Below are 26,348 nucleotides of genomic sequence, written 5' to 3' on the forward strand. Positions count from 1 at the left end.
TCTGAGAAATGCTTTTTGTTCCTTCCCTTCCCACTGTTTACCTGGCTGGGCTTGGCCTCCTGCGCTGATGATCAATAAAGGATTAGCTGTAAAAACAAACCAAGCCTGCTTGCCCTTGAATAATGTTATTTCAAGGGAAAGGTCCCAACCCTGAAATAAGCCAGGTTTCAAGTAAGAATCTGAATTAATTCTGACATCAGAACCCAGAGCGTAGGATTTGCCTTCAGGCTATGGGCTTTTTTCTGTCAATTCCACTAAAGACAGAAAACTGAAGAGGGGAAGGGATCTTTATTTCCGGACCAGGCAAAGCTTGTTATTATTCACTAAGCTTTTTTGAATTGAACCAAACAAGGAAATGAGAGGTCTACTCTTCCTTCCTCCCTCTATTCCTTCTTTCCTTAAAACTCCATTCCTATTGACTCCCTTCCAGATTTCTGAGTATCTGTAACATATCAGGACAGCGTTTCCCAGCTTTGGTTCCCTTGAACACCAGCTTCTCCATTTCTACCTCTACAGGTAGTTACTTAATTTTTTAATGTAATTCTCATTGTTTTATTTATATAAAAATTGGCCCCATCCTAAAACAGTGAAATCCATCAAATTCAAGTGTTTTACTATCTAGTTATATATTTCCCTGAGCATAGTGAGACAAGTAAGTAATGTCACAACATAGACTGAGCACTCCCAGGCTCCTAAAGCCTCGCCAGTGACCACACTTTGTGGAACCTTCTGTGCTGCACAGGGAGGAGTCAGCAGAGAAGGCTCTGCGCTAGCGCTTGCTGGCTGACCACGGTGCGCCATCCCCACATCTTTTCCACCAGTGTTGCTCAACCTTTAACTCCTGGAGAGCATGTTGGAACATTCCTGGGCAGCATTCCTAGGGACTCTGATGTGGTGGGTCGGGGGTGGGCCTGGGAGTCTGCATTTCTAACAGGCTGCCCCATGTGATGTTGATGCTGCTGGTCTGAGGAGCACAGTTTAAGTAGTTCTCTGGCCACAGGACATCAAAATCACTTGTAGGTGCTTCTTAACGTGCAGATTCCTGGGCCCTACCCACCAGATACCTCAGGCCTGGGTCAGTCCCCAGAATCTGCCTTACCAGCCAGCGCTCCACAGACTGGAGACCACCTTCTGAGTCACCATTCATACCCCGAACTCAGAGGGAGGTGACCCACCTTTAAGTTCACTCTGCAAGTCAGGGACAACTCCTTCTCTCTGTTGATTGGGCCCTAAACCTTAGAGCATCCTGGATTTTCCTCCTACTCCCCATTCAGTGTCAGCAGATCCTGAGGGCTCTTCCTTTCCAATATACCCAGATTTTCTTTAAAAGACTCCAGCACATGGACTTGGGGTGATTAAAGATTGTTGAAACTGGGAGTTCATTTTTTATTCTCATATATGCATATTTGAGATGTCCTATGATACAAGCTTTAATTTGTAAGTATTTGACCTAAAATCCATTTCTAGGAATACACTTCAATGAAAATTTTAGATATAAGAAATACTGTTGAGTGAAAAACAAGACATCAAATTGTATATACTGCATGATTAAAACTACGCAAAGACTTCTGTCTTTTAAAAAGACTGACATTTAAAAATAATTTTATATATTCAGACTCTGACCACTTCCCACCACCTTCATGCAATGACCTTCCTCTGAGCCCTATCATCTCTTGCCTGCATCTCTGCACCAGGGATAGTCTGCTTCCACACTTCCTCCCATCACTTCTCCATGTGGCACCCAGAGGGGGGGTCCTTCAAAAATGGAAATCAGACCACAAGTTTCCTCTGTTCAGAATCCTACAAAGGTTTCTGACATCTCTCCAAATAAAAGGCAAATCTCAACTTTACCACTGTCCTCCAGGCTGTAGGACGAGTCACCCAATCTTCTCTGTCCCTGCCTCACTCCTGCCACTCCGACCATGCTGGCCTCCTTACTATTCTTCACTCACTCACTTTAGCTTCAGGACCTTTGCACTTGCCACTGCCTCTGCCAGCAACATGCTGCCTCCAGGTATGTGGATGAGGGTGCCCCTCCCTCTCCCACAGCAGCCCTTAGAGGCCTTGCTCCTCCTCTTAAAATGGCACTGTCTGCTCTGAGGCACCACCCTGTACCTTTTCTTCATAGCACTTAATACCTCCTATGGTATACTTGTTTATTGTGACTTACTCTTAAGAGGATGCAAATTCCTTCATAATAAAGAAATTGTGTACGATTCTCTCTGAATACCTAGTATCTAGCACAGAGCCCCAGCACATAGTAGGTGATTAATAAATACTGTTGAGTAAAAGAATGTTAAATTAAATAACTACCCAAGAGAACTGTAAGCTTCATGTGGGCCTTCTGTTGCTTGGGTGATCCCCCATTCCCAAAACCTCCTGGTAGGGGCAGACCCACAGCAGGAGCCCAGTGGCACTGAAGTGGCTGATCATTTTCCTACCTGAGGTGCACACATGCATGCGTGTGGGCACACACACACACACACACACACAGCATAAAGTGCATCCTGTGAACTGGTGGAGCAGGGCACGGCAGGTAACAGTAACGACTCTGCGAGGTCAAATCCTGGCCAACCACCACCAGTTGTGCAGCTCTGGCAAAACTATGAGAATTTCTGAGCATTCATTTTTCCTTGTGCAGAAAAAAAAAGGACATTAACAGCTCCTGCTTCCCAGGCCTGGGGTGGGGACTAAATGCCCATAAAGCACAGAACAAGCATAGTGCCTGTCACAGAGTGGGTGTGCGACAAGAGGAAGGCAAATTAATCAACAGCCACATACGTGCCTTTGTCTCTTTCAAGTTTACAATGTGCTCTTATACATGCTTTATCTGATCTGAACCTTCCAACAACCCCGACAGTTTTATCACCATTTTATAGGTGAGGAAACTGGGTCAAAGAGGAACAGAGTGCTTGCCTACAGAACACAACTGGATCTGACTACAACTCCAGCACCCTCTTGTCCAGAAACACAAGCTATTATTATTGCTGAGGCTAATCAAGATGATTTGGATGGCCCATTAGAGCCCCAGGCTCTAAAGCATGTGCCTAGTGTGAGGCTATGAATAGCAAATGAAATCAGCCAGTAAACCACACCTTCCCAAGGAGGCAGGGGTGCCCAAGATCTTGCTTCACCAAATGAAGTTCATGTAACAAGTCTGAACAGATAAACCATCTCTCAGGTCCCCCAGGATTTAAAACATTTCAGTTTTCCAAAGATGAAATATATTAAAAGCCCTTACTTAGAGCTGGGCAGTAGCTTTGGTGTCTGAGATTCCTGTTGTCCTGCAACTTGCGTGTGTGTGTGAGAATATGGTCTGACGGCTCTACCTACAGGAGGGAGGCTAGGAGGATGGGCACTGGACACCAAATTAATGGCAAAGTTCTGTAAGCAGGACCCTTGGGACACAGATCGGAAGGGGAGAGGGCGGCTTTCAGAAGGATGCCACCAGGCTAGCAAGCCCTGGGCCCTAGTGATGTGTCCAGCCCAAGACTGTGCTGGAGAAGATTTGTGGCAGGCCACCAACTACCAAGAGACTCTGGGAGCAACGGTCTGGTTTGATGATGTGTGCTCTTTACCTGTAACGTGCTGTGTGAGCAGCACTTAGCATCTGCAGAGCACAGCATGGCGTCATGATTCCTAACCTGTATCTGCATGGTGTTGACAATGGAGAAGAGGGCTCATGCCCCAAGCCCTGGGCATGGCCTAAGAAGGGGGGCTGACGGTGGCTCTGGCCAAGCAGGGGATGAGTCTGAGCTTATTTTTAGGGTCATCTGCAAAAGTTCATTACTACCACCCCACAATGGTTTCATCCACATTAAGGTCACTTTAGGTACCTAAGTTAATTAACTTCACTGATTTTTTTTTTAAAAGAATAAAGGAGAATTCTAGGGTAGTCATGACCTTATATAAAACTATAAAAATCTCTTTCTATATATAAAAAAATCTCTCTGAAGAGAGTTCAACATCCTAGACTGCTTAGAACTGGGCAGACCAAGAGAGGATGGACTGCTTTGCTGGTGTGAGAAATTCCCAGGAGAAACAGTGGGAAGCACATGAGAAGGGGAGGTGCTCTGGCTTCTAGGATCTTGGAAGTCCTGTGCCTGGGAGATAAGATGTCTTCCTCCTCCGCGAAGTTCCTGGTGCTTTTCTCTGTCTCTGCAGGTGAGAAGAGGAGCTTGCACTGTGGGGATCACTCTTGGGAGCCCCTCTGGCTACCAGGGCTGGATGGAGGGACCAGCCCAGACTGGTGATGTGCTCCAGCCAGATCAGAACTCATCCCGCAGCTGAGGGGGTCTGTCCATGCCAAAGAAAGAGGACAGCCTCCCCTGGAGGTCCCGTTCCCGCTTGACAAAGGCGGTGAAGGAGGAGACACAGTTGCCAATAAAATGGTCAGCCTGGCCGAGGATATACAGGTCGATCTGGGCCACCTCAGGCTTCAGGCTCACCACCTTTACCTGCAGGAAGAAGGGCAGAGCGTTTTACCCAGGGTGGCTGCAGGCCAAGATGTCTGGGTCTGCCAAGGCCTGCAGCCATACCCCAGCCTTCTTCCCCTGAGTTGAAGTTCCAGACACAAAAGGAGGTGCAGAGAGTATTAAGATGTGGGGTCAGATGGCTGACAGAAGTGCACACCCCCGCCCCCTGCCAACAGCACCTCTTCCCCACTAGCCTCAGCTCCAAAAACACCACTCATTCACACTCTATGCTTATGCCTGGAATGCCCTTTCCCAACTAATCCTGACTATACTTTCAAGGCTCAGCTCAGTTCACCTATCTCGTGAAGCCCTAGACTGCCAGGCTTGGCTTCTGCCAGCAAACCATGGTCTGACCAAATAGTGCTCTACCTACCCAGTTCTGCTGTCTGGATGCCTCTGAGTCCCAAAGTCCTGCCCAATTTATCCCTGAGATATTCCCCAAAGGTGAACCCTTCTCTGGATGGAATACCACTCCCTGGGCCCAGCCACCATGATCTCATGCCTTTTCACCAGTACCCTGGCTGCCTCTCTTCCTTGTCTGCTCATCACAGAGCAGCTCGAAAAAACTTTTTGAAATACCCCTACCCCTGTTCTTTCCCCTACCCCATGATGAATACCCTTAATGGTGTCCTATTGTTCTTCATATAAAGGTGACAAATTCTAAATGTGGCAAAACAGGGCCCTTGTTCATGCTGCCTCTCCACCTCCTTTCACATCTCCCACCTTCATCCCAGAGCTCCAGCCACTACCCACCAGGCTCCCTCCTGCCCCAGGATCTTTGCATACACTCTTCCCTCTTTGGGGTGTTCCTTTCTGCCTTGTTAGCTACTACTTAACCTTCATTCTGCAGCTCAAGTCTCAGCTCCTTGGGAAGCCCTCTCTGGCCTCCCCAGTCTAGGCCAGGGTCCTCTGTTCTACATACACCCTCACAGAACCACGTTCTTTTACGTTGGAGCACATGTTTCAGTTTGTAGTTTTCACTCCTTTTTCTCTGATTAATGTCTGTCTCCTGTACCTGATGGAACTGGGTTTCAGTCTTGTCACTGCTGGGTGGGAACCATCTCAAGAAACATCTTGTTGACTGGACAAGTGAATGAATGAGCCCCCTTCCCCACAACCAAGCTCCTGGACCTCTCTTGTGGTATATATTCTCTGCAAAGAGAGTCCTCTGCAAAGTCTCTCTTCCTGAATCTAGCCTGTGAGCCCTGAAGGGCTGAACCACATTTTATTTATCAGTATTCCCAGCTCAGCACTGGCCCAGCTTAATGGGGGAGCAAGGCTTAGTTCAGGAGGAAGGGTGGGCTCTGAGCCCATGGAGAAGGCGGCTGAGGAGTAGGGAAAGGCCAGAAGATTGGCACAGGAACAGGATATAGAAAATGGCAAGAGATTCAAGGCATAACAAATATATCAACTCTAAAAACTCACAAAAAAACTCCCTGGGACTCTCCAAATGCTTCAACTTAGTACAGAGGTTGGGGGTGTGGGCAGAGCAGGGGCTGAAAGTGCTTTGCTGTCACACAGAGACTTCTGATGTAACAAAAATCATCATCTTGCTATGTGGATGGGAGCAAAAAAACTACTAGTTTAATCATGGCCAAAATCCCCCAAACAACGCCACCCACACACTAAAATTTACCAGCTCTGTGTCATGCCCACTATAATTAGCTGAGACCTCTTGGGGAAAGTGTCCCTTCCTGGGACTTTGGTTTCCTCAACTACACAACACAAGGGTTGGATTGGAGGCAGCCTGAGCTCCCGCAGCTCTGACCATCTTCTATAGCGTGGGTGGGTGGGAGACCAGAATGCACTGCTTCAGCTGCTTCTCTACTAGTCCGGCCTTTCAGCCTGCATCTTGGGTAAAAGAGGGAAAGGGAGCCCCTTGACATCAAGTCAAGGGCACCCAGTGCTAGAAGGCAGATGTCCACTTTTAGAGATCTGCACAGCATTTAGGACTTTCATTCATTCAACAGTCTTAGTGAATGCTTATTACTAATTCAGTTACTTTAACAATAACACTTACTACCTACTCTTCACTGACATGGTATCAAGAGCTTCCTACTGTTTATTCACATACTGAATACCTACTATTCACCATTTCCTTAAGCATTTACTAAGCACATAAGATCTTTCCTTTTATTCATCAAGTACTTGTAATATCAAAGACAGCTCATTTTATTGAACATTTTTGTACCAGAACTGTTTTAATTTCTCCATGTTTGATTTTCACACTCACCTTATGAGCTAGATACTACTGAGTCCCATTTTTCAGACAAGAGAGCATAGAGAGGTAAAGTAACCTACGCAAGGCTGCACAGTGAATAGACCCCACCTCCTCTGGCTCTAGAGTCCATGCTCTTAATCCCTCTGCTACACCAGATGTCTGCCAAAGGCCCACTCTTTACACCTTATTCAACAAACATTTACCAGATGTCTATACGTGTGAGGCACTGTCCTAGGCACTGGTGATGGCAAGGCTGAGTCTCAGCCCTTGAGAAGGTCAGAGCACCAGGCTAGATGCTGAGGAATAGAAAGTGAGGCAACTTTGGACCCTGCCTTCAAGAAGCCACCGCTGCTGGGAAGAAGACAGACGTGTTGTGATAAATGTGCACGTTATCAAAGTGGAGTGAGAACTGGAGAGACTGCATAGGTGTGTGAATGGGAGTTTGGAGGAAGGGTACAAACTGGAGACAAACTGGATGTCTGAGCCAATGCCCAGTGGCAGGAGGACATGAAGCACACAGGGGGAGTGGTGGGACCACCCTGGCGCTTTCTTTGACTCACTTCCCACAGCACTGCCCCCGGCCGCTGCATACCTTCCCTCTGAAGAGCTCTTGGATCTCTGGCTCGTAACTCTCAGAGTCTGTGGCAATGTAGATGGACTGCGCATTCAGCACTTCCACCCAGAGCTTCACAGCCCTCCTGATTTCCTTCAGGTCGGGGAGGCACATGGTCATGGTGAGAGTGGCTGCTGTGCTGCGGCTGTAGCCCACACATTGTGGAGAGGCCATGAAGTGGGAGCCCGCAGTCCCATCCTTCAACATGGCGCAGGCATTCTTCTGCAGGTGGGGGCACAGCGTTACAGACAGCAACTGGCCCAGAACCCCCGAAGCAAGGGCTGGTGAGTAGAAAAAGAGGCTATACAACAGGAGTTCTACTGTGTTTTTAAAAAAGAGGGAAATGCACACAACAGTAACAGCGGTCATTCTGGGGTAGAGGGAATGTTGGCTTTTGCTAAATGTTTTTTCTTGGCCTTACTGCATTATCTGGGTCCTCCAGTAGAATTCTGAACTGTGGTGGTGATAACTGGCAGCCTTATCTGATTCCTGACTTTAGTGGGAACACTCCTGATAGCTCTCACGAAGTGCATGTGTGCTGTGGCTTTCAAAGAGATAGCCTTTATCAAGTTAAGGTGGGTCCCTTCGATCCCCAGTTGGTGAAGAGTGGTAGGGTTTGTCTTTTTGTTTTTTTAATCATGAATGAGTATTGACTTTTATCAAACGCTTTCTTGGCCTCTACTAAGATGATTATATGATTTTTCTTCTTTGGATGTTAATATAGTGAATTTTGTTGCATTCCTGGGATAAGTTTTACTCGCTGTGTTGTATGTTTAATACATTATTGGATTTTACTTGCTAATATTTTACCTAGGATCTGTGCATCTATGTGAGAATGGACTATACTTTCCTGAGTTGATCTTATCTGCGTTTGGTATTAGTGTTACAGAAGTTCTATAAAAAAATGACATCTTATTTTTTGTGTGTTCTAGGAATGCATAGATGGGAGCTATCTGTTTCTTGAAGGTTAGGCTGAAACCACTTATCAAATATTCTGGGCCTGGCTTCTTTCCTTTGTGAAAAAGGGGCAGGATGGGAGTCTAGTGTAAATGTGTGATTACTTCCTTAATTGATTCTGAATGAATTTTCACTTAATTTCTATACTTGTCAATACTTTCCAAGTCTTCAACAATGAACACTTCCGACATACTTACATACATACATATATAATTTCCTACATAAATTAAGGAGACTGTGTACATTGCTTCTGTTATTTTCACACAGAAGATAATCTGATGGGGTTTCTGCACATTTAAGCAGCCTCCATATTTGGAGAATGACATCTTCAATTTCTTGGGAACCCCACCCAATCCCCAGAGCTTGTTTTTCAACAAGAAGTCTACTGGCTAAACACTGAGCTGAGACAGAGGACCCCTGGGGTGTGGTTCTCTCTCTGGGTTGCTGCCTGACCTGGAATCTAGCTTGATATCTCAGTTTATCCATCTGAAAATTAGGATAAAAATGGCAATTTTTAAAATAAGAGCTGGCAAGCAAGCATGTGGGGGCACACTGCTGATGTGTCTATGGGGGGATCGTGGCACCCAGTCCCATGGACTTGGCTGACTGAGACCCCTCTGCCCTGGCTAGGACCTGGGGCAGTGGGTTCAGTGTTCAGCTCCCCACAGGCATGGGACCTGTTCAGGGACATGTCCAAGCCAGCCAGGAGGGGAAGGGGTAGGTTACCCAGTCAGAGCCAATGCGCAGGTGAATGCCCACATAGGGCCGGTTGAGGTGGGCACGGATGTGGGCCTCTCCAGTCCTCACCATCTCGTCGGACCATACCATATACTTCTGGAGTGGCCTATGCTCCTCCAGGACAGGGAACTGGGCAGGAGCCCCTGGCAGGGCGAGCACTGGATGTTCCTTTGGAGAAAATCTAGACATGAGACAGCACGAGGGGAAGTCAGACAAAGGACACACAGACAACCTGGTCGCCACCCCCACAGGAAAAAGAATGGCATTGCACCATGCCCCAGGGACCCTGCGGAGGGGCCCCTGTAACATGCAAGAAGCTCAAGAGTCTGTGAAACCCCAACGGGCTGATAAGAAACCTTGGCAGTGGCAACAGGCACAATATGCAATACTGTCCCGCCACACGGAATTTATAACCCTCTTTGCTTGCTTAACAATTAAAAATTTACAGTAGAGCATTCCAACCTTTTGTATGTCATGCTGGCTTCCAATCTGTGGTGTGGTAATTCACTCCAGGGTTGGGTGTCTGGACGGAGCCTGTGCCCTTTTACCCACACGGCAAGATTGGGACATGCAGCTGCTTACAGAGGGCAATGGACAGGTCACACTCACAGGGGATGTGTACACTGGATGAGATCATGTGACACATATTTATTGATTGCCTACTTATGCTAGGGTCTAGGAACATTAGGGAGGCATGGTCCCTGCCCTCATGGAGAGCACCAGAGGTCCGCAGGTAACCCCATCATACCCTCCTGAAGTCTCTTCTTCCTCCTTGTACACTCTGCATCTTGTAATTATTCCACCCCATCTTTGCTGCTGGACACATGCTTCTAAAGGCAGTGCCTCCATGTCCTAGAACAGTGTCTGACACACATAAGAGCTCAGTAAATATCTGTGGGCTGAAGGAGTGGGGAGCAAACCTGTGTCCGCTCTGCAGCTGTACTCCGGTCTAGCCAGCTACATGAGACACCCTACAGGTCCACAAACTACAGTGCACTTTCACCCTAGGTCTCTGCACACTTCTTTCCTCTACCTAGAAAGACTTCCCTCTGCCAGCAAAGATCCTTTTTTAAAAATTACGAAATAGGCACAGCCAGCCACTCTGGAAAACAGTTTGGCTGTTTCTTATAAAGCCAGACATGCAATTACCACGTGACGCAACAGTTGAACTCTTGGGCATTTATCCCAAAGGAAAACCTATATTCACGCACAAACCAGTACACGAATGCTTACAGCAGCTTTACTCCTAATAGACAAAAACCGAAACAACTCCAATATCACTCAACAAGTGAATGGTTAAACTGCAGTGCAGCCATACCATGGAATGCTATTGTTGTAACAGGAATGAACCTCTGATACAGGCAAAACTTGGGGATGGATCTCAAGGGAGTTACGCTGCGTGAAAAAAGCCAACCCCAAAAGGTTACATACTGTGTGATTCCATTTATATAATATTTTTGAAATGACAAAATGGAGAAGAGATTAGTGGCTGCCAGGGACTAGAAACTGTGTGTGTGTGTGTGTGTGTGTGTTTAGGGAGGGGTGTGTGGTTCTAAACTTGGTTACACGAGCATACTTGTGAAGTTAGGACTGCTCAGTATCTTGACTGTGGTGGTGGGTACATAAACCTACATACATGATAAAACTGAACAGAACTAAATACACACATGCAGAAGTGAGAACAAGTAAAACTGAGGAAATCTGCGTATGATGGGTGGATTGTGTGTGAATGTCAACATTCTGGTTGTGATAGTATACTATAGTTTTGCAAAATGTTGACCATTGGGGGAAACTGGGTAAAGGGTACACGGGATCTCTCTGTACTATTTCTTACAACTGCATGTGCATCTACAATTACCCTAATAAAAATTCCAATAAAAAATTATTAAATATTTCAAAGCATGCAGGAAAATAAAGAATTTAACAATCAATATACTTGTGACCAAGATTACCAGGTATTAACACTTTCTTTGTTTCAGATTTTTTAAAATACACACCTAAATAAAAACGCTATGCTATCATTTCTTTCCCTGCTTTTCTTCCCCTTCCCAGAAGATACTGTGGTTTAATGCAGAATTACACTTTCACTATATATATATAAAGGTATTATTATGTGTGTGTTTATGGTAAAAGCATGGGCTATTGAGCCAGATGGCCTTGTTTTAATCCTGACTATGCCACTTACTAACTTGGGCAAGTGAAAACATTCTGTGCCTCAGTTTCCTTATCTGTGTAATAGAGCTGATAATAGTTCCTACCTCAGTTGAGAAGAGTAAATGGATTTCTACAAGCAAAGCATTTAGAACAGTGCCTGACATATAGAAAGCTCTTAGAAAATTCTACCACCATCACCATCAGCGTTTGCATGTAACCTATTTCAACTTTTAAAAATTTAACTTTATGTTTTAGATATTTGGCCATGTTTACTGTGTTAGTGTCTCTTGAAGTTTTCCATTTTGCATGAATAAACCACAAATAACCTCTCTAGTGACCTCCTGCTGGACAGCGAGGTTGTTCCAATCTTTGATTCATACAACAGTGCTATAATGGACATGCCACTTTCTTCACACCCAACCCAAATACCTTACTCCGAAAATACCACCAAGACCAGTCACCACTCCAAGCCTCAGCTACTAGGGAATGGCTTCCTGCTTTCCTACTTCTCCTTTGCTGCCTTCTGCACACTAATGTGCTCAAAAGCCATCTTCCCTGCTAGACCACCAAGCTGTGAGGGCAGTGGCTTCGTGATTCCTATACATGTCCAGGGCCCGTGCCAAGGAAGCACCTCTCTATATACAACATTTGTCTTGTCAGACTTCAGTACATAGACATCAACCATTCATTGAGCCTTATTATGTGGCAGGCCATGTTCAAGTTGCTTTATGTACATTAACTCATTTGATTCTCATGACAGCCCTGAGAGGTAAGTACTATCATTATTCTCACTTTACAGGTGAGGAAACTGAGACACAGAATGGTTAAGTAATTTACCCATAATCACACAGCTAGAAATTGGTGGAGCTGGGATTTGAATCCAGGCACTCTACTCCAGAACTATATCCTTAACTACTACACTTCACTGCCATCTCCCCCACTCCTGTCAGGGAGTACCTCAAAAGCTGAGTCTGTTGCTTATTTTTCTGATCTTCAGCCCCTAGCACACAATATGTACAATAAATATTTTTAGAATGAATGAATAAATGAGAATGATTCAGGGATCTCCCTAGAAAGACTAGATTAGGCGGTCAGGGTAAGAGGAGAAAGAAGTGAATATTAACTGAGCATCTATTATTGGCCAGAACCCCAGGTAAGCTCTTTTCAGATGTTACCCCAGAGGATTTCAAAAGGAAAGCAAGAGTTTGTGATCTCCCAGGGAGATGGAACATGAGGATAAAATCAGGACCTGTGCCCTCTCTGAACTCTTAGATAGAACCTACAGCTGGCCCTTGATGACCTCTGAATCTGGGATGTCTAACGCCTCCACCCAGATCTGGTTGGCACACAGTTTTCCCCCTGGGACATGAGCTCTGATCTGACAAGCAGCAAGAGGCCAAGGCTGATGTGCTTATTGTTCCCAATGAGGGAGGGGAGTGTTTTCTGGAAAGAAAGGGGGAATTAAGGGTCTTGTTTGGAAAAATGCTTGAGCAGCTCTATCTGCCCCTGACTGCCATAAGTGGTCACTGTCCAGCTGACAAAGTCGCTTTCTCCTGCTGCTGGGTACAGTGAACCTCTGGGGTTCCTCACCACCACACCTACTCTACTGACATTCCCCACAAAGCTGGGGTTTCTCTGTGCACAGCATCCACTTATGTGCTGAGTACATCTGTGGGACAGTGGCTGACCACCCGGCTGAGTGCAGAGGACAAAGGGACATGAACAAGGTGGAGCCTTGCTCTTGATGTCCTTGTCATGAAGAAATACCTTTCCCTCCAGCTCTTTGCATGGCTGGCTCCTTTTCATCCTTCAGGTCTCTTACAGACTGTGCCCCTCACTACAAATTCATAGTTGAAGTCCCAGTTCCCAATGTGATAGTATTAGGAGGTGGGGACTTTCAGGAGGTGACTGATGAGGTCAAGGGGTGGGACCCATACAATGGGATTAGTGCCATTACAAGAGACCAGAGAGCTTGTTTGGTCTCCAACACATGAGGATACAAAAAGAAGGCAGCAAGCCAAAAGGCTCACCAGAACCCAACCGAGGCTCTCTCCAGAACCTGGCCAGGCTGGCACCCTGATCTCCAACTTCCCAGCTTCCAGAGCTGTGAGAAATAAATGTCTGTTGTATAAGCCCCAAGTCTGTGGTATTTTGTTTTCACAGCCCAAGCTGACTGAGACAAGGGCTCAGCTGTGCCAATCACACATCACCTGTTTATGCCCTTCATAGCACTATGTCTTCTGGGACTATCTTAGGTAAAAGTTTATTCACTGCCTCCCTCACTAGACTCAGCTCCATCAAGGCAGGGGTCTTATCTGCCTTATTCTTAGTTGTATCCCCAGCATCCAGACCAGTACTTGACACTCAGCCAGTGCTTCTTAAATATGTGTGGAAGGAAGGGAGAAAGGAGTGAAGGCAGGCAGCTGCCCGGGTAGCCCTCCCAAACTGCCTCCAGGGAGCTCATCTTCCCTACGAGTCTTCCTGTTTCAAAGATGTGGCTGTAAGGCACAGGCTTCCCCAGGTCCCCACACAGTTCCTACAACTCAATGAACTCAAACAAAACTATGGGGCAATGAACAAATGTTCCAGCAACATTCTTCAACCTATGCACTCATGCAACAGTGTCCTTCTCTTCCAACCAGGATTGTGTGCTTTTTCTGGCTTTCTGGAATTTGCTTTTGGAGCTGCTTTTAGAGCTGGTGCCTTTTTTTTCCTGGCATTTTTGTTAACAGGGACAAATCTCTAATCTTCTGAGGGCAGGTCTGCCTTCTGGTAACAGCGCCACATCATTCAGAGCTGAATAGGAGAAATTAGTATGTCATCAAATAGGAATGCCCTATCTGGAATCAGCCATGAACTAGCTCTGAAGGTAAGTCCCAAACAGGAATTGGCAGCTTTTAAAGGCACAGCTGTTTTTTTCCACAGTGATTAAGAATGCGTGCTCTGGCAGACTCCAAGAAGGGACTAGCGGTTACCAAAGGGGAGGGGTGGGGAGGGCAGATGGGGATTGAGGGGTATCATGACTAGTGCACATGGTGTGTGTGGGATCACAGGGAAGACAGTGTAACACAGACAAGTAGGGACTCTGTGGCATCTTAATACACCGATGAACAGTGACTGCAATGGGGTGGAGGGGGGGACTCAATAATACGGGTGAATGTAGCAAGCACATTGTTTTTCTTGTGAAATCTTCATAAGAGTGTGTATCAATGATACCTTAATAAAATAAAATAAAATAAAATAAAGAATGGGTGCTCTGGAGTCAGAATGCCTGGGTTCCAATCCTAGCTCTGTTACTTCAAATTGTGTGACCTTGGACAAATGATGTCACTCCTCTGCTTCATATCCTTAAGTGTAAAGCACAGATGACAGTAACACCCATCCTACAGATTTGTGGAAGGATTAAATGAATTATTACCTTAAAACACTTAGGTAGGGAAATGAACTTAGAATAGTGTCTGGCACACAGCAGGCACTAAATAAATAAAATTGAAATCAATAAAAAAACTCTTGTTATCTATTGAAGACTTACATACAGACCGCAGCTGCTCTCTAAAAGCTGCATTACCTTGAGCAAATGATTAAACCTCACTGAGCTCAGCTTCCTTACCTGTCACATGGAAGTTGATATACACTTCATGAAATTTCACAAAGGCTGAAATAAAATAAAGCATGAGAATAATAGCAACAGCTAACATTGGTTGGTCCACTACCACGTGTCATGCGCTTTATACACTAGGAGGCAGACACCATGGTGCTCCTTCCATTAAACCAAGGAGGAAATTCAGGCCAGATGGCTTGATGGGCTTGCTCAGGGCCACCTAAGAGGGAGGACTGGGTCAGAGCTCAGTTCTGTCTTATCCTGAGCCTGTGCTCCTTTCTCTATATCATATCCTGGGCCTACTAAATACCAAGTGCTGCAACCAAGTATAAAGTCATAAATTCCTCATACCTCCTATCTCCTAGTCTGAATTCTCAGCCCACACTCTTACTTGCCATGCTATAGCATCAACTGTGTTACACTGTTACAACTAGACTGTAGCTCACTGAAGGCTGGGGCTGGGTCTTCCTGACCTTTATACATCTCCTCTGGCCTCTGAGTACTGGTCTCATACATGACAGACGCTCTATAAATATTTCACAGCCTGTGCCTATGCCCTGCTAACCTATTTTTTTTTAATAGGGCCTACTGGAGTGCAATTAATAAAGCACATACAATCATTAGCAGGATGACATCACTTCTTAGTCTGCACCTGAGGCTGTTCTTTAGAAGCTGCTTCTAATTTTCACCTTGTGAAGAGGAAGGTAACAGGGGAGTGATTCTCACGCGTAGAGGAGGAAATTGAGACTCATGTGACTGTACAATATTCTTTTTATGACATCTTTTATCGGCTGATAAACTCTTGCTCAACCTCATGGCAGGTCAATGTCCCATCATGTCAGGCCATGAGCTGGGAACAGATCACACAGGATCCCAAGTTCAACAGACAGAACAGCTGCACCTTTGGTCTCATACATCAGGCTGTGGTTGGGGGGGAGGGCCAGGAAAGTGCTGAATGCCCATGGGCCCCATGCCCTTCCCCAAACCTAGCAATGCTACCCCTCCAAGTACCTCTGGATCCATTGGTCTTTGTAGGAGGCGCTGAAGGAAATGCCTGTGAAAAGCTCTGACTTGTTGAAACTCACATGAAACTGATCCCAAAATGGGCCAAAGGGGTTTCCCTCCTGTGGAAAGAGTTGTCAGAGGCTTACTGAGGGGGAGAGAAAGCCATCTGGGGCTGAGATCAATGAACTGTGGGTTGGGAGACCCTAGGTGATTTGACTTTGGCTGAAACACCCATCCTGGATGGCCCAGTAGGAATGTCACTTTATAATTCCTGGGCTGGGGGCTAAGGAGATCAGCTGGCCTCCAGTCTGGTTTCCAGTAAACGTTCACCACAGTGTCTGAAGGAGTCTTTCCTGCTGACCCTACAACACTGGTGAGGGTAGGAGGAAGAAGGGGACCTTGGATTCAGCACGGTAGATTAGAGAGAGCTTTGAGAGACTTTCAAGACCAGCTAGCATAATGCCCTTATTTTCAAATCAGGGCCAGACAGGGTAAAACACTTGCCCAAGGTCAAAGAGCAAGTAAAGGCAGTGTTGGAGCTGTTAGCCAGGTCTCCTTCCTCAAATTCATGTCTCCTCCAACCACCCTCCCCAAACTTTTAGTATAAGCACTGAAAGACACACTGGGGATGTCTTATTTCCAAAGTGTCAGAAATTTACAAATTTCTTCTGAAAAAATACAACAGCTTCTCATTTACCTGCTGAGAGGCAGGGAAATATGCAAGTTAAAGAGGGTGGACTATGGAGCCAAATTACGTAGGGTTGAATCCCAGTGTGCCACTTGTTTGCTCTGTGATCTTGGGCAGAATACTGAACCTCTCTGTCACACTCAGTATCCTCTCTGTAAAATGGGGATATGATATACTTTCCCATGGACCAATTTGAGGATTAAGTGAGTTAGTATGTAAAGCACTTGGTACAGTATCTGGCATGTAGTAAGTGCAAGTGCAATGGAGTATTCATTATTATTACTTACATAACACTTCACAGTTTATAAGTACTCTTTTTTTTTTTTTTTGAGAGGGTGTCTCTCATATTTATTGATCAAATGGTTGTTAACAACAATAAAATTCTGTATAGGGGAGTCAATGCTCAATGCACAATCATTAATCCATCTCAAGCCTAATATAAGTACTCTTATACCTGGACCTCATGACACTTTATGAGCAAGACAGAACAGGGACTGGCATCTTCATTTTGCAGGCAGAAATAAAGGCTCAGAGAAAGCAGAAGTCCTTTGCCCAAAGTGACACAGCTGACAAAAGCCAGAGTGGGACTTAAATCTCCATCTTTCTGTTCCAAGTCTTTCTGGTGCCCTCCCTCCCATATTGCCATCACATATTGTCTCAGGGGCCTAGAGGACACGGAAAAGGCAGAAAGGGCCCCCCCCAGACCAACGGGACCCACCTTCATGGGACACGTCTTCTTATCAGGGCTTCGCTGGGCTGCCACCTCAAAGCAGTATGCCACCCGCCTCTCAGGGGGCCAGTAGGTGGGTGCCAGTTTCTCCATGAAGTCCTCTAGGCTGATGACCCGATGGTAGGCCCGGAGGGGCTCCAGCTTGAAGTATATCTGGTAGGACACATGAAGCTACAGGAAAAGAAAGAAAAAGAGGGGCAGGGGTCTCTCCTCAGTATCCAAACGGCTGTTTTTGAGACATTTATTAAAATCACACACTCCAAGATCCAGACAGCTCAGAACATAGCAATGAAAAACTTCTGTCAAAAGCCACCAAGTTAGGACAGAGACAGGGTAGGAGAAGACATCTGCAAACTAAAGAACAAACAGTAGTATCCCTTGTGTTAAAAAATGCCTGCTGATCTATAAGGACAAGTGATGTAAGAGAAAATGTGGGCAAAGGATAGGAGTGAACAACTCACAATAAAGGAAATTCTAAGAACCAATACACTCAAAAGATGTGCACGCTCACTAGTAATTAGGAAAAAGCAAATTACAATTACCATAAAATAGCAGTTCTTACCCATGAGACCAGCAAAAATTAAAAGCTTAACTCTAACTGTTGGAAAAGTGGTGACAAAACAGGGACTGTTGTACATGGCTGGATGCATGTACATTTTTGAATAATCACTTTGGAATGGAATCTTGCAGCATCTAATACAATTTAAACTCTTCCTTCCACCTCTAGGTATTTGTCTTAGAGAAGTTCTTGCACTTTTCACCAGAAGATGGGAACAAGGATGCTTAATAACATAACAAAATACAGGAAAGAAATTGGAAGGAAGGAGTCACACCAAAGACGTTAAAACCATGACAGCGGTTTCTCTGGGGCTGGGCGTTAGTCTCAGGAGCCAAGTGAGCCTTTCCCTTTTAACAACTTTATTTGTAACATTTTACCTCTTTCACTAAAAGAAAGAAAAGATGAAGCAAAGATGAGAAAATGTTAATGATCATCACTGCTAGTGGTGGGTACATGAATGGAGATTATATTAATAATCTCTTATTTTTAGGGATTTAAAACATTTTCTTAGAACACCATGGAATAAAATTTAGACTTTATCCTACAGGTCAGCGTTCCCGAGAGTGGTCCACTAGTTCAGGTGAATAAAGAGTTCTGCAATAAAAAGGCTCCAGAGTTACATAGACCTGGGAAATGCTGTGTTAAGATGGTTAACTACAGGACTTCGCAGGGCCTTGAATATGCTAATGTACATTTTGACTCTCCAATTTTGCAGGGATTGGGTATTGAGAATATAATTTGCTAAACTAACTTAATCACCACACCCTTCCTCCAAGAGCCACTGGCCTTCTAATGAATTCCAGACCTTTGGAATCTTAACTACTAGCAACAAGGTCTTGCTGAAGAATTTTAGGCAGAAACAATATGAAATTTGCCTTTTTGAAAGAGCACTCTGGTGTGGAGAATAGAATATACTTATGTTAAGATTAGAGGAGGGAAAGGAATTGGGAGACTACCGTAACAGTCCTTTTATTTGACAAAGTATTTATTCACCATGTATTTTTAGCACCTCATGCAAGTGCAAGTGAACATGGAAAGGCATGGACAGGTTAGAATATGTAAAGGAAGGCAAAGGAGCGAGTAAAGGGAGGCATTTAGGAGGACCTCAAGGGTTTCCTGGCTTGGTGTCCAAGGTGAATGGAGGTGACATAAATTAAGGCTGGGAATAGAGGAGGTGACACAGATTTGAGGGGGATGATGCCCAAGTTCTGGCTTTGTGAATCTGAGATATTTATGGGACATCCAAATAGACTCAAGGGTCTAGAAGTCAGAAACACAGGCCTGTGAGGAGAATCTGGCCACAGATAAATTTAGGAGGTATGTGGAGAACAGTGAAAGCCACATGAGTCAGTGTATAGTGATGCAAACAGTGGTAATAATAGCAACTAATATTTACTGTGTGCTGACTTCGCACCACATGCTATACTCATCACATCTCATGAACTTGCTCAACCATTTCCAGTTTACTTATGAAGAAACCCACGTGGAGGGAACGTAGATAACTCATCTGAGGTCATCTACCTAATAAGCAAACAGACAGCACAGACACACTAACATTTAAACAGTGGGGGGAGAGAGAGGAGCCCCAGTACAGGGCAAGGAGGAAGATGCTGAGAAGTCGTGCTAAAGCAGGAACAGGCTGTCTTAGAAGCCAGGGGGGTAAAGAAGTTCAGGAAAGAGAGAGGCTCATAGATCAGGTGCTAACAAGAGGTCAGCTGAGATAAAGACTGAGAAATGACCTCAGATTTGGCAATTCTGAGGTCCCTTGTGATCTCTGTGAGAACAGTCCTAGTGGGGAAAGGGAGGCCAACTGGGGCAGTTGAGTAAACTGTAGAAAGCAAGAAGTGGAGACTCAAAAAGACTTGGCTGGGAAGACAAGGTGAGAGATAGCAAGCTGGCCAGAGGGAGTTGAAAGGGCAGTATCTGACTGTAACTGTGAGTGCAAAAAATCGGAACATCAATGGCTCCAGTTAGTGAGGACTTCCTATATCCTGAGCACTTTACACTGATGAGCACTGTTGATCCTCAGACAGAGGCATACAACGTTCAAGGCATGTCACAGCCACGACCTCATTATGCAAGGTTGCAACAACTATTAACAGGCTAAAGAAGAGGAAACTGAGGCACAAAAAGGTCAAGTATCCTGCCCAGGCTACACAGTTAGTGAGTGACCCAGCTAGTCTATGATCTCTGGTACTTTGGCTTTTAACCTCTATTTAATCTCTGTTAAAAACCTCTCTAAAAGTGTACACACATAAACAGAATCAGAAATGAGAAAGGAAAAATCACTATGGACACCACAGAAATGCAAATTAATTATTAGAGAACACTATGAAAAAATATATGCTAACAAACTGGATAACCTAGAAGAAATGGACACCTTTCTAGAACAATACAACCTTTAAGACTGACCCAGGAAGAAACAGAAAATCTCACCAGATCAATTACCAGCAATGAAATTGAACTGGTAATCAAAACACTACCTAAGAACAAAACCACTGGACCAGAAGGTTTCACTGCTGAATTTTATCCAACATTTAGTGAAGACCTAATACTCATCCTCTTTTAAGTTTTCTAAGAAGTACAAGAGGAGGGAATACTCCCAAACTCATTCTACGAGGCCAACATCACTCTAATATCAAAACGAGGCAAAGACACCACAAAAAAAGAAAATTACAGACCAATATCCCTCATGAATATAGATGCAAAAATACTCAACAAAATATTAGCAAACTGAATTCAAAAATACACGAAAAAGATCATCCATTGTGATCAAGTAGTATTTATTTCAGGGAAGCAAGGATGGTACAACATCTGAAAATCCATCAACATCATCCACCACATCAACAAAGAGGACAAAAATTACATGATCATTTCCATAGACGCTGAAAAAGCATTTGACAAAATTCAACATTCACTCACGATAAAAACTCTCAACAAAATGGGTATAGAGGGCAAGTACCTCAACATAATAAAGGCCATATATGATAAACCCACAACGAACATCATACTGAACAGTGAGAAGCTGAAAGCTTTTCCTCTAAGATCGGGAACAAGACAGGGATGCCCACTCTCCACACTGCTATTCAACACAGTACTGGAGGTCCTGGCCATGGCAGTTAGACAAAACAAAGAAATATAAGGAATCCAGATTGGTAAAGAAGTCAAACTGTCACTATTTGCAGATGACATGATATTGTATATAAAAAAACCTAAAGATTCCACTCCAAAACTACTAGAACTAATAACAAAATTCAGCAAAGTTGCGGGATACAAAATTAACACACAGAAATCTGTGGCTTTCCTATACACTAACAATGAACTAATAGAAAAAGAAATCAGGAAAACAATTCCATTCACAATTGCATCAAAAAGAATAAAATACCTAGGAATAAACCTAACCAAGGAAGTGAAAGACCTATACCCTGAAAACAAGACATTCTTAAGAGAAATTAAAGAGGACACTAACAAATGGAAACTCATCCCATGCTCCTGGCTAGGAAGAATTAATTGTCAAAATGGCCATCCTGTCCAAAGCAATATACAGATTCAATGCAATCCCTATCAAATTACCAACAGCATTCTTCAACGAACTGGAACAAATAGTTTAAAAATTCATATGGAACCACCTAAGACCCCGAATAGCCAAAGCAATCCTGAGAAGGAAGACTAAAGTAGGGATGATCTTGCTCCCCAACTTCAAGCTCTACTACAAAGCCACAGTAACCAAGACAATTTGATACTGGCACAAGAACAGACCCACAGACCAGTGGAACAGAATAGAGACTCCAGACATTAACCCAAACATATATGGTCAATTAATATACGATAAAGGAGCCATGGACATACAATGGGGTAATGACAGCCTCTTCAACAGTTGGTGTTGGCAAAACTGGACAGCCACATGTAAGAGAATGAAACTGGATCATTGCCTAACCCCATACACAAAAGTAAATTCGAAATGGATCAAACACCTGAATGGAAGTCATGAAACCATAAAACTCTTAGAAAAAAACATAGGCAAAAGTCTCTTAGACACAAACATTAGTGACTTCTTAAGGAACATATCTCCCCAGGCAAGGGAAACAAAAGCAAAAATGAACAAGTGGGACTATACCAAGCTGAAAAGCTTCTGTACAGCAAAGGACACCATCAATAGAACAAAAAGGCATCCTACAGTATGGGAGAATATATTCATAACTGACAGATCCAATAAAGGGTTGACATCCAAAATATATAAAGAGCCCATGCACCTCAACAAACAAAAAGCAAATAAGCCAATTAAAAATTGGGCAGAGGATCTGAACAGACAATTCTCCAAAGAAGAAATTCGGATGGCCAACAGGCACATGAAAAGATGCTCCACATCACTAATCATCAGGGAAATGCAAACTAAAACCACAATGAGATATCACCTCACACCAGTAAGGATGGCCACCATCCAAAAGACTAAGAACAACAAATGCTGGTGAGGATGCGGAGAAAGGGGAACCCTCTTACACTGCTGGTGGGAATGTAAGCTAGTTCAACCATTGTGGAAAGCAATATGGAGGTTCCTCAAAAAACTCAAAATAGAAATACCATTTGACCCCGGAATCCCACTCCTTAGAATTTACCCAAAGAATACAACTTCTCAGATTCAAAAAGATGTATGCACCCCTATGTTTATCACAGCCCTATTTACAATAGCCAAGAAATAGAAGCAACCTAAGTGTCCATCATAGATGAATGGATAAAGAAGATGTGGTTTATATTACACAATGGAATATTATTCAGCCATAAGAAGAAAACAAATCCTACCATTTGCAACAACATGGATGGAGCTAGAGGGTATTATGCTCAGTGAAATAAGCCAGGTGGAGAAAGACAAGTATCAAATGATTTCACTCATCTGTGGAGTGTAAGAACAAAGAAAAAACTGAAGGAGCAAAACAGCAGCGGAATCACAGAACCCAAGAATGACTAACAGTTACCAAAGGGAAAGGGACTGGGGAGGATAGGTGGGAAGGGAGGGATAAAGGGCGGGGAAAAAGAAAGGGGGCATTACGATTAGCATGTATAATGTGGGGGGAGGCATGGGGAGGGATGTGCAACACAGAGTAGTGACTCTACAGCATCTTACTACACTGATGGACAGTGACTGTAAAGGGGTTTGTGAGGGGGGCTTGGTGAAGTGGGGGAGCCTAGTAAACATAATGTTCCTCATGTAATTGTAGATTAATGATACCAAAAAAAAAGGCATATGCATCCCTATGTTTATTGCTGTACTAGTTACAATAGTCAAGGTAGGAAGCAACCTAAGTGTCCATCAGTACATGAATGGATAAAGAAGATGTGGTACATATACACAATGGAATATTATTTAGCATAAGAAAAAAACAAATACTACTATTTGTAACAACATGGATGGAGCTAGAAGGTATTATGTTCAGTGAAATAAAGTAGGGGGAGAAAGACAAATACCAAATGATTTCACTCATTTGTGGAGTACAACAATGAAGCAAAACTGAACAAAACAACAGGAGACTCACAGACTCCAAGAAGGGACTAGCGGTTACCAAAGGGAAGGGGGTGGGGAGGGAGGCAGAAGGGGATTAAGGGTATTATGATTCCCACACATAATGTAGGGGGGATCACGGCAAAGGCAGTATAGCACAGAGAAGACAAGTAGTGACTCTATAGCATCTTACTATGCTGATGGACAGTGACTGCTATGGAGTGTAGAGGGGGACTTGATAATATGCATGAATATAATAACCACAATGTTGCTCATGTGAAACCTTCATAACATTGAATATCAATGATATCTTAACAAAAAAAAAACCTCTCTAAATACAGACACACAAAGGGAAAAATAAAACCTATGTAGAAAAAAACTGTAAGAATGAAGCATAGTGTTTTGTATGTACCAAACATAATTTTTAAAAGTTTATTAAAAACTTTAAAATGAATATATTAAAAATTAATTCAGTTCCTAGTGTCAGGCCCCTGGAGACACAGTGTGAACAAAGACAGACACAGGACTAGTAGAAGACACAAAGCCTAAGGAAGGAACTATAAGATGCTAAGCATCACCATGCTAAGGGAACTCCTTGATGGGGTGAGGCGCAGTGCTCGAGCAGGACTACCTGAGTTTATGGCTTTGAACACATATGCTTCAGTTTCTCCTTGAAACCTGATTACAGCACTCATCAGCCTTTGACCAACGGGATACACAGAGGGTGGGACCAACCAGGGCCGGAAATGGGGCTTCAGGAAATAGAGTCAGACAGACATGGGTTTGAATTTCAGCTCTACTATTCCCAAACTGTGTGACCTTGGGCAAGTTACCTAACCTCTCTAAACCTATTTCCTCACAGGGATGTGATCAGGGAGAAAAGAGCTAATCCTCAGAGAGAGCTCAGAACTGCCTGGCAGACAGCAGGCACTAGATAAATGTTAGCCAGTTAACCAGGAAGACCATTCTGGGTAGGGAGTGGGGCAAGCTCAGAGGGGTGGGGAGGTAAAGCCCAGGGAAGGACTTGGGGTCAAGCAGAGGTGAACACGATTTGGGTAGGATGGATATGAGCCAAGGTCAGCAGAGGTACTCACATTGGTGAAGGGAGGCTTGTGATGCTGGTATTCAATCCAAGGGGGTACTGCGAGGGTGCGGTTCAACAGCTTTGCGAATGCCAGGGAGCCCAAAAAGTGATCAGCCTGGTTCCCAAAGCGCCCTGGATGGTACATTGTGGATAAGGTCAGTCCTGGGGCATTGAGGGCATGGGGCATGCAAGGCCCAGAAAAGTTGCAGAGCCAGGGATGCAGACAGCCAGGACACCAAGGGGCGCCAGGGGAGCTGGCAGCATCAGATCAAGACTGGACTCCTGGGTCTGACATTCAAGGCCCTTCAAGACCTGCCCCTTCTGCCTCAGCCTCTCCAGGTTCCTTGCTATTTCCCAAACATGCTCCACACTTTCCATCCCCACCCCATGCCTTTGCTCTAGCTGTTCCCTAAGCCAAGAGTGCCCTTCCACATTTATCTCCACTTACCTATGCATGAAAGGACAATTGTGACACCTTATTCATTGGGACCCTTTCACCAATTCCCTGCCATACTCAGTCCCCTTCCTGTCTCCCACCTTGGATTTGAATTACTTATGATCCTTCACTTTTCCTCAAACACCGTTCCCACTTCCCAGCCTTTGGACAGGCTGTTTCCTCAGCTTATGAATGCATCAGGGGCAAGGACCCTGTCTGATTCATTTTGTTATCCTCAGCATGGCATTCATTCATTCATCCCACAAATATTATTGAGAGGCTACAATGTGCCAGCTCTCTGCTAGGTGCTAGAATACAGGAATGAGCAAGAAAGACAAGGTTTTGTCCTCGAGGCACTCACAGTCCAGCTAGGGAGACATTAAACATGCAAACATACAGTGACAAATTTTGATAATTTCAAGAATAAAATGAAAAAAGTTTGGTGATGGAGTAAATAGGAGGATATTATTTGGGTTTAGGTCAGTTAAGTCCTTTCTGGTGATCTTTAAGCTGAGGCCTGAGGAATGAAGAGGAGGGTGTTCCAGGCAAAGGGACTGGCACAGGTAATAAATAATAGCACAGGCTGCAGGATCTGAGTAAGTGTGAGGATTAGAAAAGGGTAAGTTGGCTGCAGCTGGAGGATCTGGGGCAAAGGGAGTGGTGGTGATGATGGGTGGAGTGCCAAATCATCATGGTGTGGATCTGGAGGCTGGAGAATTTCAAGAAGGAATGACTTTTACAATGATGACCCACCACCCCACTTAAACTGCACCCCTCAACCAGCTTTTAGAGTGTCCTTTTTCATTTTCCCATAGCATTCATCCTCTTTAAGACAATACGTGATTACTTATTTTTATGTTTATCTTTTATTGCCTGTCTTCTTTAAAATGAAGGTTCTACAAGGGCATAGTTTTGTCTTATCACTGCTGTAACCCCAGAGCACAAAACAGAGCTGCTCAGAGTGGGCGTCCTATACATACTTGTTGAATGAATGAATGAATCCCCTAGAGCCAGCGTTGGGTCAGTGACATCAAGTTCTGCCTCCCTAACTCCATTTACTGGAGTCTGGGCTGGCTAAGACCCAGCACAAGACATGTAACCTCTCTTGGTCTTAGTTTTCTCATCTGCCAGATGGAAAGTTGGACACAGGACCTGAGGAATTGCGGCAGAGAGGCAAAGGGCAGGCGCTGCCCCTGTGCTGTTCTTTCCCGGATCTGTGAAGGTCTCTGGGCGTCTCAGAAGAGTGGCTTCGCCTCTCTGGGCCTCAGTTTCCCCCATTTAAGCAGGGGGCTCGGGAGGCCTTACCCATGCATGGGCAGTAGAGCAGGTAACCGGCCGGGTCCCAGGAGCCCGCGGGCAGCCCCGGGAGCGACAGAAGCAGCAGGAGAAGAGACACAAGCAGCGGCAGGGGTGACCGTGCTCGCGCGGCGGCGCCCATGACGGCTCCCGAACCTAAACGCGCCGCGGCGAGGGGATAGGGAGGGAAAAAGGAGCGCGAGCGTCCGCCCCGCTCCCGGCGGTCCCCGCGCGCCGCCCGCGCACCGCCCCGGCCGCTCTAGCAGGCGGGCGGGCGGAACCATAGAGAGCTCG

General features: G+C 44.9%; 1 protein-coding gene across 4 annotated transcripts; it reads right to left on the minus strand.

Annotated features, from left to right (window-relative positions):
* Positions 1-1,372: 1,372 nt before the first annotated feature.
* Positions 1,373-26,307, minus strand: POFUT1 (protein O-fucosyltransferase 1). Of its 4 annotated transcripts, XM_017660644.3 has the most exons (7): positions 26,064-26,305; positions 24,333-24,454; positions 17,171-17,353; positions 15,771-15,883; positions 8,993-9,185; positions 7,289-7,531; positions 1,373-4,457 (listed from the first exon to the last, which is right to left on the minus strand). In XM_017660644.3, the coding sequence occupies exons 1-7, from the start codon at positions 26,194-26,196 to the stop codon at positions 4,269-4,271; spliced, it is 1,176 nt and encodes a 391-aa protein (XP_017516133.1). In that variant the 5' UTR covers positions 26,197-26,305; the 3' UTR covers positions 1,373-4,268. The 4 variants fall into 4 exon arrangements, with proteins under 4 accessions (XP_017516133.1, XP_036860525.1, XP_073092845.1 ...); XM_037004630.2 differs by lacking the exon at positions 1,373-4,457 and having other exon boundaries at positions 7,452-7,590; positions 26,064-26,307; XM_073236744.1 differs by lacking the exons at positions 1,373-4,457; positions 7,289-7,531 and adding an exon at positions 14,769-14,813 and having other exon boundaries at positions 9,050-9,185; positions 26,064-26,306.
* Between the last annotated feature and the right edge of the window lie 41 nt (positions 26,308-26,348).

The sequence above is a fragment of the Manis javanica genome, chromosome 5 (genome assembly GCF_040802235.1).
Source record: "Manis javanica isolate MJ-LG chromosome 5, MJ_LKY, whole genome shotgun sequence".
Classification (NCBI taxonomy): Eukaryota; Metazoa; Chordata; class Mammalia; order Pholidota; family Manidae; genus Manis; species Manis javanica.